The sequence below is a fragment of the Leucoraja erinacea genome, chromosome 8 (assembly GCF_028641065.1).
Source record: "Leucoraja erinacea ecotype New England chromosome 8, Leri_hhj_1, whole genome shotgun sequence".
In the NCBI taxonomy this organism is placed as follows: domain Eukaryota; kingdom Metazoa; phylum Chordata; class Chondrichthyes; order Rajiformes; family Rajidae; genus Leucoraja; species Leucoraja erinaceus.
The window spans coordinates 28,404,850-28,421,303 of NC_073384.1; the positions used below are offsets into that span (position 1 = coordinate 28,404,850).

Consider the following 16,454-nt stretch of genomic DNA (forward strand, 5'->3'; position numbering starts at 1 on the left):
ATGGAGATCCCAGAGACCCACAGCCAGCAGTAACTCCAGCCCAGCCCCGCTCCAACTCCAGAGGAAAACGTAGGGGCAGAAGCTGATGGTGTGCAAGGTGTTCTTGGGGTGGCGCAGCTCGGGCTGTGGGCAAACTGCCACTTGTCGCCGTAGCGGCCCATCGGGGAGCGAATTCCTCTGGAGCTGGGGGGAGGGGGGTATTGTGCTGTTTGATCGCCCCCTGCTATCCCAGGGACAGGGAGACACAGCGGCTTTTTAGACTGGTGGGCAATCACTTCCAAAGTTCTGCCCACACAGTCAGTACACCTCTCCTACACTGCATTTCATACAAACATTTATTCTGCAAAAAAAAAAACCACATTGAAGACTCAAGCTCGCGACCGAGTAACTGCCGGGAACAAGGCGCAAACTCGCGACCTTGCGGATATGAGCCGAACACTCTACCACTGAGCCAGCCATTAAAATCTACGCAAAAAAATTTCCATTCTGAAGACCGACAAATTCTGAATTACGAAAAGTGTCTGGTCCCAAGGCTTTCGGATAAAAGGTTGTGCACCTGTATTATTGTCCAAGTGGACACTAAATTAAAATTTTAAACAGCCCTTATGTCTCTGATTAAAAACAATACACTTTACTCGTATTTATATCCAGGTATGAAATGACCCCATAGTGCTTTGCTTATCGCCTGCAAGAGCACCCATAGAATAAACAGCAGAAGGGGTAATTATCGTACTATGTGTAGAGAGGCACAATTCAGGCAATGCTGCTGTGCTGGAAATCTGAAGTGAAGCCCGGCCCCCCATACAGGTCTATCGATCATCTGGTTGAGAATTCAGTCCTCTACTGTCATTCTCGAAGGAATGAAAAAAGCTAGTAATCTCATTGCCTCAAGAATCAGTGTGGAGTGGGCCAGCGAAAATGTTTAACTGCGAGGACTAGCATTGGTGGGCTTGTGCTTCTCCCTTAAGAATACACTGTGTGCAGGACTACTGAATAATTTCCATCTAATTTTCAGTTCTTGACAAAGTCAAATCTATTTAAAAGATACATTCTTTTCGGTTTTGCTCTGAACTGATATTCAATTTTAAACAGCCACAGCCTGTAATGTTGCATGGTACAACTGGTAGTGCATTCCAATCTGGAAGATCTTTCCAGCAAAACATCTTTACAAGTTCCAATGTTTATATCTGCTTTAGGCTGACATGCAGATCTTATTAAGATATGCAAAACAAATTATTTTATTTCTGGAAAGCTTTGACAAAAGTTATGTATCACAATATATATCCAATTTTATTATTGAATCAAATCAAGTACAAACACAACAGAATCAATAACACAAAACAAAAAGTTATCCAAAATCACAAACAAGTATAATCACCATAATATACCACTCAATAGTCAAGGCATAATAATATTCAGTATTCTTTATTCATTACTTTGTTGGAGAAAAGAAAAAAAGCATAAACAAGGTATATGCAAAATTCTCAGGGTTTTTTTTTAAGTTCCAAAACATGAATTTTATTTAGAGGCTGTGAAAACAAACAAAAAAACAATTGTTTTTAGTAAAGAATTTAAGGCTTACCAGTGGCAATTTTCCCATATAGTCCTACATCTTGTGCTGTCTCATCATCACCAAGAGCTTCAATGGTCACCTCTGGAAACTGTAGTAAACTACTTGTGACTTGTGCTGTTAGTTCACACATACTTCACTCTGAAATAAAATAAACCAAAATATATGCAGTAAATCAGAAGCAACTGAGCAACCATTCCAACAATTATAATCTGATTAGAATGTAGCATTTGTGATTGTGATCAAGATAAATATTTACTTATTACAATGCTGCTGAATGCCAAATTCTGAATTACAGAAAGTGTATTTTAGAAATGAATTCCCTGGCTATTCCATAATTGTAGGAAAATCATAAATGAATATTTTTAATCTAACATTTCCCTTTACATTCTGATTAACATTTCAGAATTTAAGCCTTACTGGCCTTATCAGCACAGGAAATGGGCTACTCGAGTTGACAACGTGCTTATTACCAAATCATAGATTATCCATTATCAGGAAAAATCGCGACAATGCCAGCCACTGCCTAACGAGACTAATCCTATTTGCCTACATTAATTGCATATCCTTCTATGCCCTGCTCATTCAAGTAACTATCCAGAGGCCTCTTAATATGTATAATCTGTTCCTGACTTCACTACCTCTTCTGGCAGTGCATTCCAGGTGCCAATTACACTTGTGAAAAAGATCCCTTTAGATATCATTCCTCTCACTTTAAACCAATGACGTAAAGTTTTAGACACCCTTACCATGGGAAAGTCACTGGTTATCTATCCTATATATGCAACTCACAATTTTACATATCTCCCTCATGTCAATTCTCAGCCTCTTACTCGAGAGAAAACAGATCAAACCTATTCAATCTCTCCTGCTTTCACAAGCCCTTCAGTTCTAGCACCATCCTTATGAATCTTTTCGGCATCCTTCCTAGCTTAATCACATCCTTCCGAACATGTGATGACCAGAACTGTGGACAATACTACAAGTGTGGCCTAACCAATCTAGTGTACAACTGTAACTTACTATCCCTACTCTTGTACTCAATGCCTGGGCTGATGAAGGCCAGTATACCATGCACCTTCTTCACACCCCGACTACCTATGCTCCCATTTCAGGAACTGATTGATACAAATACATCGATAGATGCTCCTGAACACATCATCAGTGACGTAACCTGGGGTCATTGGGTGTTTAGGGTCTTTCAACATCAGAAGCCCTCACCCAGGCGACCCAGGCGTGGTTGATCAGACCACGACTTGTGTTCACCCAAGTTACCTCTGTTCAACAACATTTCTCAGTGCCAAGTGTACAGTATGTATAGATAATTCTGTTACAACACAATAGTTGTGTTCCAGAGAAACCTTGCCTTGGAAGAAGAAGACACATGAAGTGCTGGCGTAACTCAGCAGGCCAAGCAGCATCTATGGAGGTGATGTTTTGGATCAGGACCCTTCTTCGGATTGATTGCAATAGAGAGGAGAAAGACGGAGGCAGGATAAAGCCAGGCCTGTGACTTTATATTCCGCTAGAGTCGCTTACAACACAACAGTATAAACATTGAATTCTTTCCATTTTAGGTAACCAACCTACAAGCTTTTGAGAGTGTGGAGGCATTAGTCGTGATCTTTCAAGGACCACTAGAGTCAGGAATGATTCCAGAGGACTGGAAAATCTTAAATGTATCTTAACTATTCAAGTAGGAAGCGAGGCAAAAGAATGGAAATTATCAGCTGGTTAGCCTGATTTCAGTGGTTGGTAAGATTTGAGTCCATCCTCAAGGATGAAGTTTCAGGGTATTTGGAAGCACATTATAAAATAGGTCAGAATCAGCATGGTTTTGTTCAGGGAAGATCTTGCCCGACAAATCTATTGGAATTCATTGAGGAAGTAATAAACAGGATTGACAAAGGAGAGTCAGTGGATGTTGCTTACTTTGATTTTCAGAAGGCCTTCGAGAAGGTGCTGCAAGCGAGGCTGCGAAACAAGATAGGAGCCCATAGTATTAGAGGCAAGCTACTTGCAAGGATAGAAAATTGGCTGACTGGCAGATGGAAAAGAGTGGGGATAGAGCGAGCCTTTTCTGGTTGGCAGACAATGACGAATGGTGTTCCACTGGTCACTGGGGTCAATGATGGGCCAGCTACTTTTCATGTTACATGGTAATGATCTGGATGATGGAACAGATTGCACTGTGGCCGAGTTTACGGATGAAATGAAGATAGGTGGAGGTAGTGTTGGGGAAGGAGGAATTCTACGGGAGGACTTGGAACAGTTTGGGAGACCGGGCAAAGAAGTGGAGCAAATGAAATACAGAGTAACAAAGTGTGCGTTTGCGCACTTTTTGTAGACAGAATAAAAGCATGGACTATTTTCTATATGGAAGGAGAATTCAGAAATCGGAGGTGCAATGGGACTTGGAAGTACTGGTGTGGGATTCCCAAAAGGTTAATTTGCAGTTTGAGTCAGTAGCAAGGAAGGCAAATGCAATACAGGTGCACCCTTTTATCCAGAGTTCCGGAAACCGAAAAACTCCGAAAACCGGCCATTTTTTCCAGGATGTCGTCTGCACACCAAAGCTCGCGTTTGGCGCCAAACTTGACCCGAAATGACCCACGGTCAACCCAGGTCTGTACTACTGTAGCAGCTGCCTCCTCCCCGGAGACCGGGGAGACACTTAAACATCTGTAAATCATTGCTTAAATGTTAGTCAGTTAGTTCGGAGGGCTTTTATGTGAAGGGGGAGGGGAGGGAGGGTGAGGTGAGGTGAGGGGGTGAAGGGGTAAACTTTAATTCTTAGTCCCCTACCTTGTCGGAGAGGCGGGGAGCGGTCAATGCCTTACCGGGTCGCCGTGCAGTAAGCTCCGCAGCGCTGTGGCCACCAACTCCCAGCTGGGGCTGCTGGTGTCCGGCCGCAGGCGGCGCCGGTTGTAGCTCCGACCCCGGCAACTCTACCCCTGGCTGCGCGGCGCTCCAAATCCACCGCCGCCCGCAGCCCCGCGAATGTTGGTAGTCGGCGGCGTCGCAGTGCTGGGATACCAGCGGGGAGCAGGCAATGCCTTACCGGGTCGCCGTGCGGTAAGCTCCGGAGCGCTGTGGCCGCCGACTCCCAACATTCGCGGAGCTGGGGCTGCGGGCGTCCGGCCACGGGCCGCGCTGGATTTGGAGCGCCTCGCAGCCAGGGGTAGAGTTGCCGAGGTCAGAGCTCCAGCCGGCGCCGCCCGCGGCCAGACGAATCCCCAGCTCCGCGATGTTGGGAGTCGCCGACCAGGTAGGGGACTAAGAATTAAAGCTTCCCCCTTCACCCCACCACCACCACATAAAATCCCTCCAAACTAACTGACTAACATTTATGCAATGATTTACAATGATTCCCCGGTCTCCGGGGAGGAGGCAGCCGCTCCAGACTTTTCAAGCCGCCCGCGCTACCTACCTAATCTACGCTAAAAATCTTCCATTCGGAAATCCGAAAATGTCCGAATTCCGACAAGTGTCTGGTCCCAAGGCTTTCGGATAAAAGGTTGTGCACCTGTATCACCATTCATTTCAAGAGGACTAGATTATAAAAGCAAGGATATAATGCTGAGGCTTTATAAGCTGCTGGTCAGACCACATTTGGAATATTGTGAGCTGTTTTGGATCTCATACCCGAGGAAGGATATGCTGGAATAGGAGGGGGTCCAAAGGAGGTTTACGAGAATTATTTCAGGGATAATTTCCGCTTCCTGGGAATCCATATTGAGGAGGACCTGACGTGGAGCGTGAACACCACTGCGCTGCTGAAAAAGGTCCAGCAGAGACTGCACTTCCTGAGGGTGCTCAGGAAGAACAACATCACTCAGAGACTGCTGCTGTCCTTTTATCGGTGCTCCATTGAGAGCATACTAACATACTGTGTATGCGTGTGGTACACCAGCTGCACAGCGGCTCAGAGGAAAGCGCCCCAGAGGGCCATTGACAACACCCAGAGGATTGTCGGCTGCCCTCTCCTTACCTTGGAGGACTTACACAGTTCCCGCTGCACCAAAAAAACCCAGAATATCATAAAGGACATTTCCCACCCCGGACACTCCCTGTTTGAACTGTTGCCGTCAGGCAGACGGTACAGATCTACAAGGACAAGGACGAACAGACTAAAAAACAGTTTTTACCCCACTGCTATAAAAGCACTAAATGTAGCCGCCAAGGAACGCAGGGGCGATACAGACTAAGGGACTGTGGTAACTGTGAAATCGACAGAAGGATGGAGGGTTGGGTGTGTATGCGTGCTGTGTTCGTGATATTTATTTAGTTGTTTATCTTTATTATTTTACCGTGTATGTATCGTTAGCTTTTAGAAATGTTTGAATGCTGCACTGACTGGCTGACATTTTAAATTTTGTTGTACATGGTCCATGTTACAATGACAATAAAGAAACTATTCTATTCTATTCTATGATTGGGTTAACATATGAAAAGCTTTTGATGCTCTGGGCCTGTCTTTGCTGGAGTTAAGTATAATGGACACAATAATATCCAATAGAAACGTACCAAATTATGAAAGCCTATAGAGTGGATGTGGAGAGAATGTTTCCAGTACCGGGAGAGTCTAAGACAAGAGAGCACAGCATCAGAGCAAAATGATTTACTTGTAGAATGGAGATGAGAAGAAATTTCTTTAGCCAGAGAATCTGTGGAATTCATAGGCACAGATGGTGTTGAAGGCCGTCATCGGATGTTTTTAAAGCGGAGATTGATAGGTTCTTGATTAGCAAGGGCGCCCACATTTACGGGAACAAGGCAGGAGAATGGGGTTGATAGGGAAACATAGATCAGCCATGCTCATATGCAGAGCCAAATGGCAAGATTTAGAATGCAGAGCTTTAAGGTGAGAGGAACAAACTTTAAAGGAGATTTGCAAGTTAAAAATAAAAAAATATACAGAATGTGGAGTGCCTGAAACACACTGCCAGGGTGGTGGTGCAGATACAACAGTGGCATTTAGGTGTTTTTTAGATAAGCACATAGATATGCAAGGAATGGAGGGATATGGATCTGGCAGATGGGATTAATTTACTTGGCATCAATTTCCGGGCATAGACATTTTGGGCCATAGGGCCCGATCCTGTGCTGTACTGTTCTATGTGCTGTGAGCTGGATTCATCTGCCTTGGAAAGAAGATTCTGACGATGCATATCCCTCATAATTTCATAAACCACTATATGGTCACCCCCAGCCTCCTAAATTCCAGTAATAAACCCTGAATATCCAATTTCTCCCATTCATCACAACCCTTCATTCCAGGCAACATCCTTGTTAATCTCTTTTGTGCTCTTTCTATTGTTACCACATCCTTTCCAGCTGTGTACAGTGTAACCAATGTTTTATACAAATGCATCATTGAGCTCTTGTACTCATGTTTTGGCCTATAAAGAAAAGCATTCAAAATGCCTTTTTCACTGCCCTATCCATCCGTGCTGTCAAGAAAGCTGGAAGAGAGGAAAGGCAGGACAAAGCCCAGCGAGTAATATGTGGATACAGGTGGGGGATCATCATATACACCACACCCATTTTTTTCCTCATTCACATCGCCTCCCCCAGAATCTACCACTATCACAAAACTCAGCTACACAATGGAGCAATTTACAGTGGTCAATTAGCATGGCACATGGAGAAAACTATAGTTTCCTATGCAGGAAGTTTTATGAAGAACCCTGCACCAATATGCAGCCCACACTACTGAATAATGTTTGGAGTTCATGAAGCCCTTAGAAATTATATGAGCTCATAAAGGAAGCTTAGAAATTATGTTTAGAAAGGGCTCAGAACCAAGTTATTTGGCATTTGTGGTATAATATATTAATGAAACATACAGGTGGCATTTAAGTGGTTTGCCATAATATAAACATTTGCTGTCAGCCAATAATGAGCTAAAAAGCTATAGCCCATATAAATACGTCAAAGTAGTGGTTAGACACAAACATATCAAATTGAATTTATCCAGCAATGCATTTGAGAGTGTGAGCAAAGGTCTAAGGAGGGCAAACAAGACAAGGAAATGAAAGATACATGGCAGGATACCGAGAGATCAGACGAAATCCACATCCATGGATCTATCCCCCAAGGCAACAGAACACGGAGAAAAAAAGTATCCAAGACAAACAAAGTAACAAGGATACAAGCTCTGCCTAAGTTAATAAAAGGAACAGGGGGTTCTGCTGAAACTTAGTACCAGGTCACGACTGCAGTTCCCACATACAGTGCATTCAGAAAGAATTCAGACCCCTTCACTTTTTCCACATTTTGTTATGTTATAGCCTTATTCTAAAATGGATCAATTCTTTTTTTTTTTTTAAATCAATCTACACAATACCCCATAATAAAAAAGCGAAAACAGGTGTTTAGATATGTTTGCAAAGTAATTAAAAAGAAATAGCTGAAATATCACATTCACACATATTCAGACCCTTTACTTTGTTGAGGCACCTTTGGCAGCAATTACAGACTCAAGTCTTCTTGGGTATGACGCCACAAGCTTGGCACCTGTATTTGGGTAATTTCTCTCATTCTGCTCCGCAAATCCTCTCAAGCTCTGCCAGGTTGGCAGCTATTTTCAGGTCCCTCCAGAAATGTTCGATTGGGTTCAAGTCCGGGCTCTGGCTGGACCATTCAAGGACATTCTCGGACTTGTCACAATGCCACTCCTGCGTTGTCTTGGCTGTGTGCTCAGGGTCGTTGTCCTGTTGGAAGGTGAACCTCCATCCCAGTCTGAGGTCCAGAACTCTCTGGAGCAGGGTTTCATCAAGGATCTCTCTGTACTTTGCTCTGTTCATCTTTCCCTCGATCCTGACTAGTCTCCCAGTTCCAGTCGCTTAAAATCACCCCCACAGCATGATGCTGCCACCACCATGCTTCACCGTAGGTATGGTATTGGCAAGGCGATGAGCGGTGCCTGGTTTCCTCCAGATGTAACGCTTGGCATTCAGGCCAAAGAGTTCAATCTTGGTTTCATCAGACTCGAGGATCTTGTTTCTCATGGTCTGAGAGTCCTTTCGGTACTCAAATTGGGCTGACATGTGCCTTTTAACGAGGAGTGGCTCCCGTCTGGCCACTCTGCTATAAAGGCCACTATACCATAAAGGAGTGCTGCAGATATAGTTGTCTTTCTGGAAGGTTCTCCCATCTCCACAGAGGAACTCTGGAGCTCTGTCAGAGTGACCATCGGGTTCTTGATCACCTCCCTGACCAAGGCCCTTCTCCCCCGATTGCTCAGTTTGGCTGGGCGGCCAGCTCTACGAAGAATCCTGATGGTTCCAAAGTTCTTCCATTTAAGAATGACGCAGGCCACTGTGCTCTTCGGGACCTGCAATGCTGCAGAAATTGTTTTATACTCTTCGCCAGATCTGTGTCTCGACACAATCCTGTGTCAGAGGTCTACAGACAATTTCTTCATCTTCATGGCCTGGTTTTTGCTCTGACATGCACTGTCAGCTGTGGGATCTTATCACAATCAATCACAATAATGCTTTATTAGCCAAGTATATTTTGCAACATATGCAGAACTTCAGATGCCTCGTCAGTCATACAAATAAAAAGCAGCGGAACACGCAAAACACATTATAACGTAAACATCCATCATAGTGACTCCACATTCCTCAGTGATGGAAGGCGAAAAAAGTTCAATCCCTTTCCTTTGCTCTCCCGCGGTTGGGGGCCTCGAGTCCTCAGTTGACGGATGATCTTGACTCCCGTAGCCGGCGGCAGTCAGCTCCTGCACCTGGGTGATGTCAGTTCCTCCGTGCCGGACGATCGATCCCCGAGTCGGGGCTGGTCAAACCTTCCGTGACATTGGAGCTCCCGACATCCACGGCCTCTCCCGAGTCTTCCGACGTAAAGTCCGCAGGCCATAGTTGGAGCAATCCCAGGCAAGGGATCGCTCCAACCGTAGAATACAGGTGTGTGCCTTTCCAAATCATGTCCAATCAATTTAATTTACCACTGGTGGTAAATTACTACAAGTTGTAGAAACATCTCAAGGATAATCAATGGAAACAGGATCAACCTTAGCTCAATTTTGAGTGTCATAGCAAAGGGTCGGAATACTTGTATAAATGTGATATTTCAGTTATTTCTTTTTAATTACTTTGCAAAAATTTCTAAACGCCTGTTTTCGCTTCTTCATTCTGGGGTATTGTGTGTAGATTGATGATTAAAAAAAATAATTTAATCAATTTTAAAATAAGGCTATAACGTAACAAAATGTGGAAAAAGTGAAGGGTCCGAATACTCTCTGAATGCACTGTACACTCGCATTACAAGGAGGATGTCACAATATTAGAGGGGGTGCACAAACTTACATGTTGTTGTCAAGATTGAATTAGTTACAATGTGGGGTACTTTCTTTTAGAACAAAAATGACCAAAGTGAGACTTGATTAAAGTGTTTAAAATAATATGAGGACAAGAGGAAAGGGAATGATATATCTCAGAGGCGAATAACTAGACGGCATAAATTTAAAATTATTAATAGAAGGAACTAAGGATTGGAGGGATTTTTTTTTTTTTTTTTTTTAATTGCTTAATGAACTCGGAGTATGTGAAAATTTTGAAATTATAATTGGTTAATCATAAAATGGAAATATTTGCATTTTAACAGACATCTTAATCAAAGTTGCTACAAATTTCCAAACTCAAGTATTGGTCAAATGTGGAGAATTAAATTTTGTACATCCTGTGACTTGCTATTTGAAACACAACCTCAGGGACACGTTAAAGCTGCTGTGAAAATTTAAACTATTGTGCACCATGTCAGTTTTAGTCATTTATTATTACCATACAAATGTTTGATAATTTTGATTTTTTTAGCCCCAGTTTTGCAGGTATATTATGTAATGACAAACAAATAAAAACCAATAAATCTGGGTAAGAATGCAGAAACTACCAGCAGAGTGGTTTAACCATAAAACCTGCTACCACATGTAGACAAATTCCTTTTCCTAATGTGACTACATGTGGTAGTAAGTGAGATAGGAGAAGAGGCACAAGTTGTGAAGCCAGTAGAAAGGATATAGAGGTGGAAGGATGTAGGAAGGAACTGCTGAAGCTGGTTTAAAATTGAAGATCGACACAAAAAGCTGGAGAAACAAAAAGTGGAACAGGCAGCATCTCTGGAGAGAAGGAATGGGAAACGTCACCCATTCCTTCTCTCCAGAAATGCTGTGTGTCCCGCAGTTACTCCAGCTTTTTGTGTCTATCTTAGGTGGAAGGATGACAGACACAAAAAAGCTGAAGTTTAGTTTATTTTAGTGTCACATGTACTGAGGCACATTGAAAAGCTGAAGGGTCTCGACCCGAAATGTCACCTATTCCTTTTCTCCAGAGATGCTGTCTGACCCACTGAGTTACTCCAGCTTTTTGTGCCTATCTTTAGTTTAAACCAACTTCTGCCGTTCCATCCTACACATATAGGTAGGAGACTGGGAGGAGGTACAGAATAGAGGGAGAAATGAATGCACATCCAGGTGAGGTACAGGGAAAAGAAGAGGGGAAAAAAGGAAGGGATGTTTTTGGTAGTTTATCTAAAATTGGAGAACACGATGTTCATACTGTTGGTTTTTAAGCTCCCCGAACTGAATCAGAGGCACTGTTCCTCCAGTTTACGTCTTTGTTGCCCCCTTTCTTTCCATTCCCCCACCTGGATGCGCACCCCTGTCCACTTCCACCTCTATCCTTTGCTCTAACTTCACATTTTGTTCCTCTTCTCTCCTCATTTCAGTTATTCGTCTTCTTCCCACCTGTGGCCTTTGTCCATTCACCTGCCAATAAAAAAAACCTCACCAGAATCTACCTACCACAAGCCTAGCTTTATCCCACACCCACCTCTCTCCACCTCCCCCCTGTAACTAAATACATTTAGTTACAGAATAACTTTGAAAGACTAAGTCATAACTAACAATGGTTAGCAGGTATGTTACACTAGGAATGATTACAACTTGGCGAACAAAAAATAAACTGATATTAACTTAATCCAATACTATTTTGTTAAGAGTCAAATGGAATGTTGAAAGATCACTTTCAACTGCAATAGTTATTGGGCTGCACTTGCAAACTCATGGAATCAATCCATAACACAATAAGTGATAGCCATGTGGTAAAAGGGAAGATTTGCATAAAGTTCAAACAGAAATAACGCATCAAATCAAATGTAAATTTGTGTACAGGTCGGCAGTAGTACCTACTAACAATGAGCAAGAAAATGATGACTAACTATCAAATCACAATTCAGTCAGCACAATGACTAGGCAAGTCATAAATTGAGGTAAATTAAATCAATGTTAAGAACTAAAATAAGAGAAAGCAGATGACAAATTGCCTTGAACCTATAGCAACTGATCTTAATAAATTATCATAGGCCATTCTCACGTTACGAACTGACACAAGAGGTAACCAGAGTTAAACCTCGTGGTAATAACGTACGATTAACGTATGGCATTCGTGGATGCAACGTAGTGCATCGTGGCGCTAACGGCAGGTTCTCGTGTAACTTGTCTACTCTTGCAAAAAATCAAACACGTTTGAAATTTTCCGCGAGTCAATTTTACTCTTGTGGTTAATAATTGAAACATTTTAACTCTATTTAAGAACGTAGTGGCCCTTGCGTCTACCTTAGTGTATCGTGTGTCTACCGTGGGAACTCTTTAACTCAGCGGGCAGGCAGCAGCAGAATGTCACTCCCTTCAGTTTCCTAGCGACAGTCACCTGCCACGAGAGAGACCATTGTAGGTCTCCTTTGCACATCGGTGTTTCTGTCTTTCTCCACTAATTGTTGGCCCCATCTGTCACCACCCCCACCTACACCCCTCTGCTTCCCGGCCAAGTTGTGCCTGGGGGTCGGCGACCCCCTTCCCTCCCCTCTCCAGTTCCCTGACCATTGCACCGGCACGGGGGCTTTGCACTGTCTTCACGTCGGTGATGTCAGCAGGTCCGTGCCAGTCATCGGAGACGTCAGGACCAATGGGACATCGACCCCCAGACCCACTGCAAGCACTGTACAGGAGCTGAGACTGGGAACTGTACCGCCCTTGCAGGTGAGCAGGAGAATGTGGTTGTTTGCAGTTGCAGAGGGAGGGGGCAAGGGCGGTACAGCTCCCAGTCTCAGCTCATGTCCAGGGGGGTGGCCGGAGACGTCAGGACCAACGGGTCACCAACCCCCAGGCCCACTGCAAGCACGGAGATCCCAGAGACCCACAGCCAGCAGCAACTCCAGCCCAGCCCCGCTCCAACTCCAGAGGAACACGCACCCCGTAGGGGCAGAAGCTGATGGTGTGCAAGGTACGTCTTGTTCTTGGGGTGGTGGATGAGGGGGCGCAGCTCGGGCTGTGGGCGAACTGCCACTTGTCGCCGTAGCGGCCCATCGGGGAGCGGATTCCTCTGGAGTTGGAGGGGGAGGGAGGTATTGTGCTGTTTGATCGCCAGGGACAGGGAGACACCGCGGCTTTTGAGACTGGTGGGCAATCACTTCCAAAGTTCTGCCCACACAGTCAGTACACCTCTCCTGCACTTGTCTCCCGCACTAAGATCAACCCGCAGAGAATGATCCCAGCCTAACCCAAGAGCCATATCACCCTGGACAGATTAATGACGCCCCCCCACCCCCTCAACCTCTCTCCATCTCAACTCACACCTTGGCACCAAAGCAACTCAGGAGGCGAACCTTGAGTCCGTCTCACAGCAATCTGATGTGGACATTCGTCCACATACAAAGATTTAATCTCCCATCTCCCCGCAGTGTGTAGACATGGCAGTAAATTCAATTAAAACATATCAAACCTGTGTGTTTCAAACAAATCATAAGTATAACTGCTCTGGCACTGGATGGTGCGCATTTTCCCTTTGTAGGTCACATCAATAGATGCAGCCGCTCCGAATTATATCTTTAAAACAAAGCCATGGAGAGGACTTCTTTAACACTGTTGCTTATTAAAACAAAACTTCAATCAGGATTGGCTCAAGAGTAACTCGGGAAACGAACTGGGAACATCGCAGAAATGACAATTAAAGGGAAACTGCCGTCTACCCATGGGAACTCGGTTAAACTCTTGATCTTTCACTTGTTATATCGTGTTCAACCACGACCCCTTCACTCGGGTTACCTCTTGCGTCAGCTCGTAACGTGAGAATGGCCTATTAGATAGTTAATTTACAGGTAGACAAAAATCCTGGAGAAACTCCTGGAGAATCCTGGGTGCAGCAGCATCCATCAGCATGGAAATAGGCACCGTTTCGGCCCGAAACGTAACCTATTTCCTTCGCTCCGTAGATGCTGCTGCACCCGCTGAGTTTCTCTAGCACTTTTGTCTACCTTCGATTTTCCAGCATCTGCAGTTCCTTCTTGAATAGTTAATTTACATTTTTGTTTACAATATCATTCCTGTTCTCTTATTCAAAAAAATAACCACGTGTCAATCCGAAAAGTTTGACAAATTTAGTGATGAAAGTACTCAGAAAATAGGTTTGCTCATTGCAAGGCTTTATCCAAATTTGTCTATGTTGTCAAAGAAATTCAATCCTACAGCACTTAAATCAATAGAATCTACAGTAGTACAATTTCACAAGCAAAAGATAAATTATCCACAGATATAAAAACCTCAAGTGCATCTAGCTACCAAGTAGGGGCAAGACTACTAATGAAACAAGTATTTTGTTTTTAAGATTTAGAAACTTTCATAAACCTACTTCAAGAAACTATTAAGCCAAGTCAAAGAATAACAGCCGATACAAAGTAACCACTCAATCCAAGAGTAATGGCCCCACAGGTTACATACTGTGTTCCATTGTAATAGTCCAGTTTTACCGCAGCACCTTGACTGTTGAGCCAAGTCATCTTTATCAGAACAGTGCCCCAAAAAATGTGTAAAAGGAAAAATTATCTTTGCCTCGTATGATCTTCCAGCTCTGAATTTACCAGCATTATGCTTTCAATCCAACCAATGCCAGCTATGATAATATCTGTTTTAAGTCATTGAATGAGATCGCCATTTTATATGCTGTTTTTCACAATCTTACTACCTTCTGTATTCTTTACTAATGCTACGCAAATGCTCTTAATTTCCATCTGTATTGGGTTCATTGACAACGTCAACCAAAAACATTGCTTGTTTCTCTATACAAGTGCCAACAATCAGCTTGAGCATACCACCCCTTGTCCCCTCCAGTGTCTCTTAACCATCCAATATAAGCATCATCCTCCAACCAAACCTCTCCCAAAATGACTAAATATCATTCTCTTTTCCAGCCGCCTTAAAATGAACAACGATGATCATACTTTACCCTAAAAGGAGTTTCAGGCTACACATCGATATTTTTTGTTAACATCTATATCATCTGACACGGCCTTACTTCAGTTCATCAGAAATGCTCTTCCATTCCATTGCTATCTCAAGATTAACATTCCAACATGCTTTTGCCTCTATTTTCAATACTTCCAATTTTCCTTTTATTTACTTATGACTCATTCTTTCGTCAATTCAATATATAGGATTTTATGGCTCATGCTCAATAAGCCTCAAAATCATCCAGAATGTCAATATCAATTTACAGGACTGCAACATGCTCATTTACACATTACACAATGTAAACCATCTGTATTAAATAAACAAACCAGAACATGCCTCAAATGGACTGCATGTCAGAATACCTAAGAGAACTATTTTTGGAATTAAACCAAAATACATCTTTTCTGTGTACTATAAAAGGAATTTTGAAACCTATTACTTCAGGAGGTATAAAATCCTAGAAATATTCATGAGGTCAGGTAGTATCTGTGGGGAGAGACAGATATAGCAATCATTGACCGGAAATGTTTACTGTTTCTATCGCCACGAGATGCCTGACCGCGTGAATATTACTAACATTTGTTTTATTTCAGGTGTCCAGCATGCACATATTTTTAACCGCAAGTTGGAGATTTATATTAAACTAAAGTGCGAGTGACTCCTTACTCCTCACAATGCTAAGCTCAATTTAGACGTCCTTGTCCCAACACGCACAATCGACACACTGGATCCACGAACCGCTGATTTAAAGAAGATCTGGTTTCTTGTTCACAAGTGCAATCTACACATTCCCTCCAGGAATCTATAAATCACAGCATTACATTTCCAAATGTGACGAAGGAGGCTGCGTTGGTTTAACTCCGGACTTTGCCATCATTTAAGATTTCGGAGACTTAATGCAACCGGATTACCCGACAACACATTTACCGCACCGTGAATTTGGCCAGGGCATGCCAGAAAAGCAACACCACTAAAGACATCCCTTGTTCCCTTCCTCATCCGACCAACAATTCCTCCCGAGAAGAAAACCACGTTGCTGCAGCGGGTATTCGAGGGCTGGACATTGATGTGAGCAATATAGACCACGCGCGCCGAGGCCTACACGCACTGAGTCACCAGCCCCCACCCCACGCATGCCGCCCAACTTCGCCATCTAAGAGTAAACCCGCGGCGGCAAGGGCAGCTGCAATGTCGGCCTCCTTCTCTTTCTCTATCTCCGCAAGATAATCCTCTCCAACCTCTCCCGGGTCAGGGTCTGAGCACATCAGATGCCGGCCGGCCGGAGACTTCTACCTGCTTGTGATCGGATGCAACAGCAGCACCGCCGCCACCACCACCACCGCCGGCTGGGTGAAGCTGCTGGTCGTGTCATTAATCCAGGGCACCGGCCCCGTGTATCGGCTCGCCCCTTTCAGCAGCGCGGACTGACTGTCGTTTGGACTGACGCTCGCGGAGGGTGCGGTGCTTTGCTTCCCCTTCCTTTTGTGCCTTTTGCTCCTCGCTCACACTCCCGCTCCTTTTACTTTAACATCAGCGCCATTTCCCAGCCGGAGCTGCGCACTGCTCTTGGCTCCA

At 43.9% G+C, this 16,454-nt stretch overlaps 1 protein-coding gene across 4 annotated transcripts in view; it reads right to left on the reverse strand.

The window, feature by feature from the left end:
- Nucleotides 1-16,408, reverse strand: part of ahctf1 (AT hook containing transcription factor 1) — a 113,961-nt gene extending 97,553 nt beyond the window's left edge. For all 4 annotated transcript variants that reach the window (XM_055639293.1, XM_055639295.1, XM_055639292.1 and 1 more), the window contains exons 1-2: nt 16,173-16,408; nt 1,583-1,711 (exon numbers count right to left, since the gene is read on the reverse strand). In XM_055639293.1, the coding sequence (XP_055495268.1) occupies nt 1,583-1,703 (121 nt within the window). In that variant the 5' untranslated portion in view covers nt 1,704-1,711; nt 16,173-16,408. The remainder of the gene's footprint in view (nt 1-1,582; nt 1,712-16,172) is intronic.
- Between the last annotated feature and the right edge of the window lie 46 nt (nt 16,409-16,454).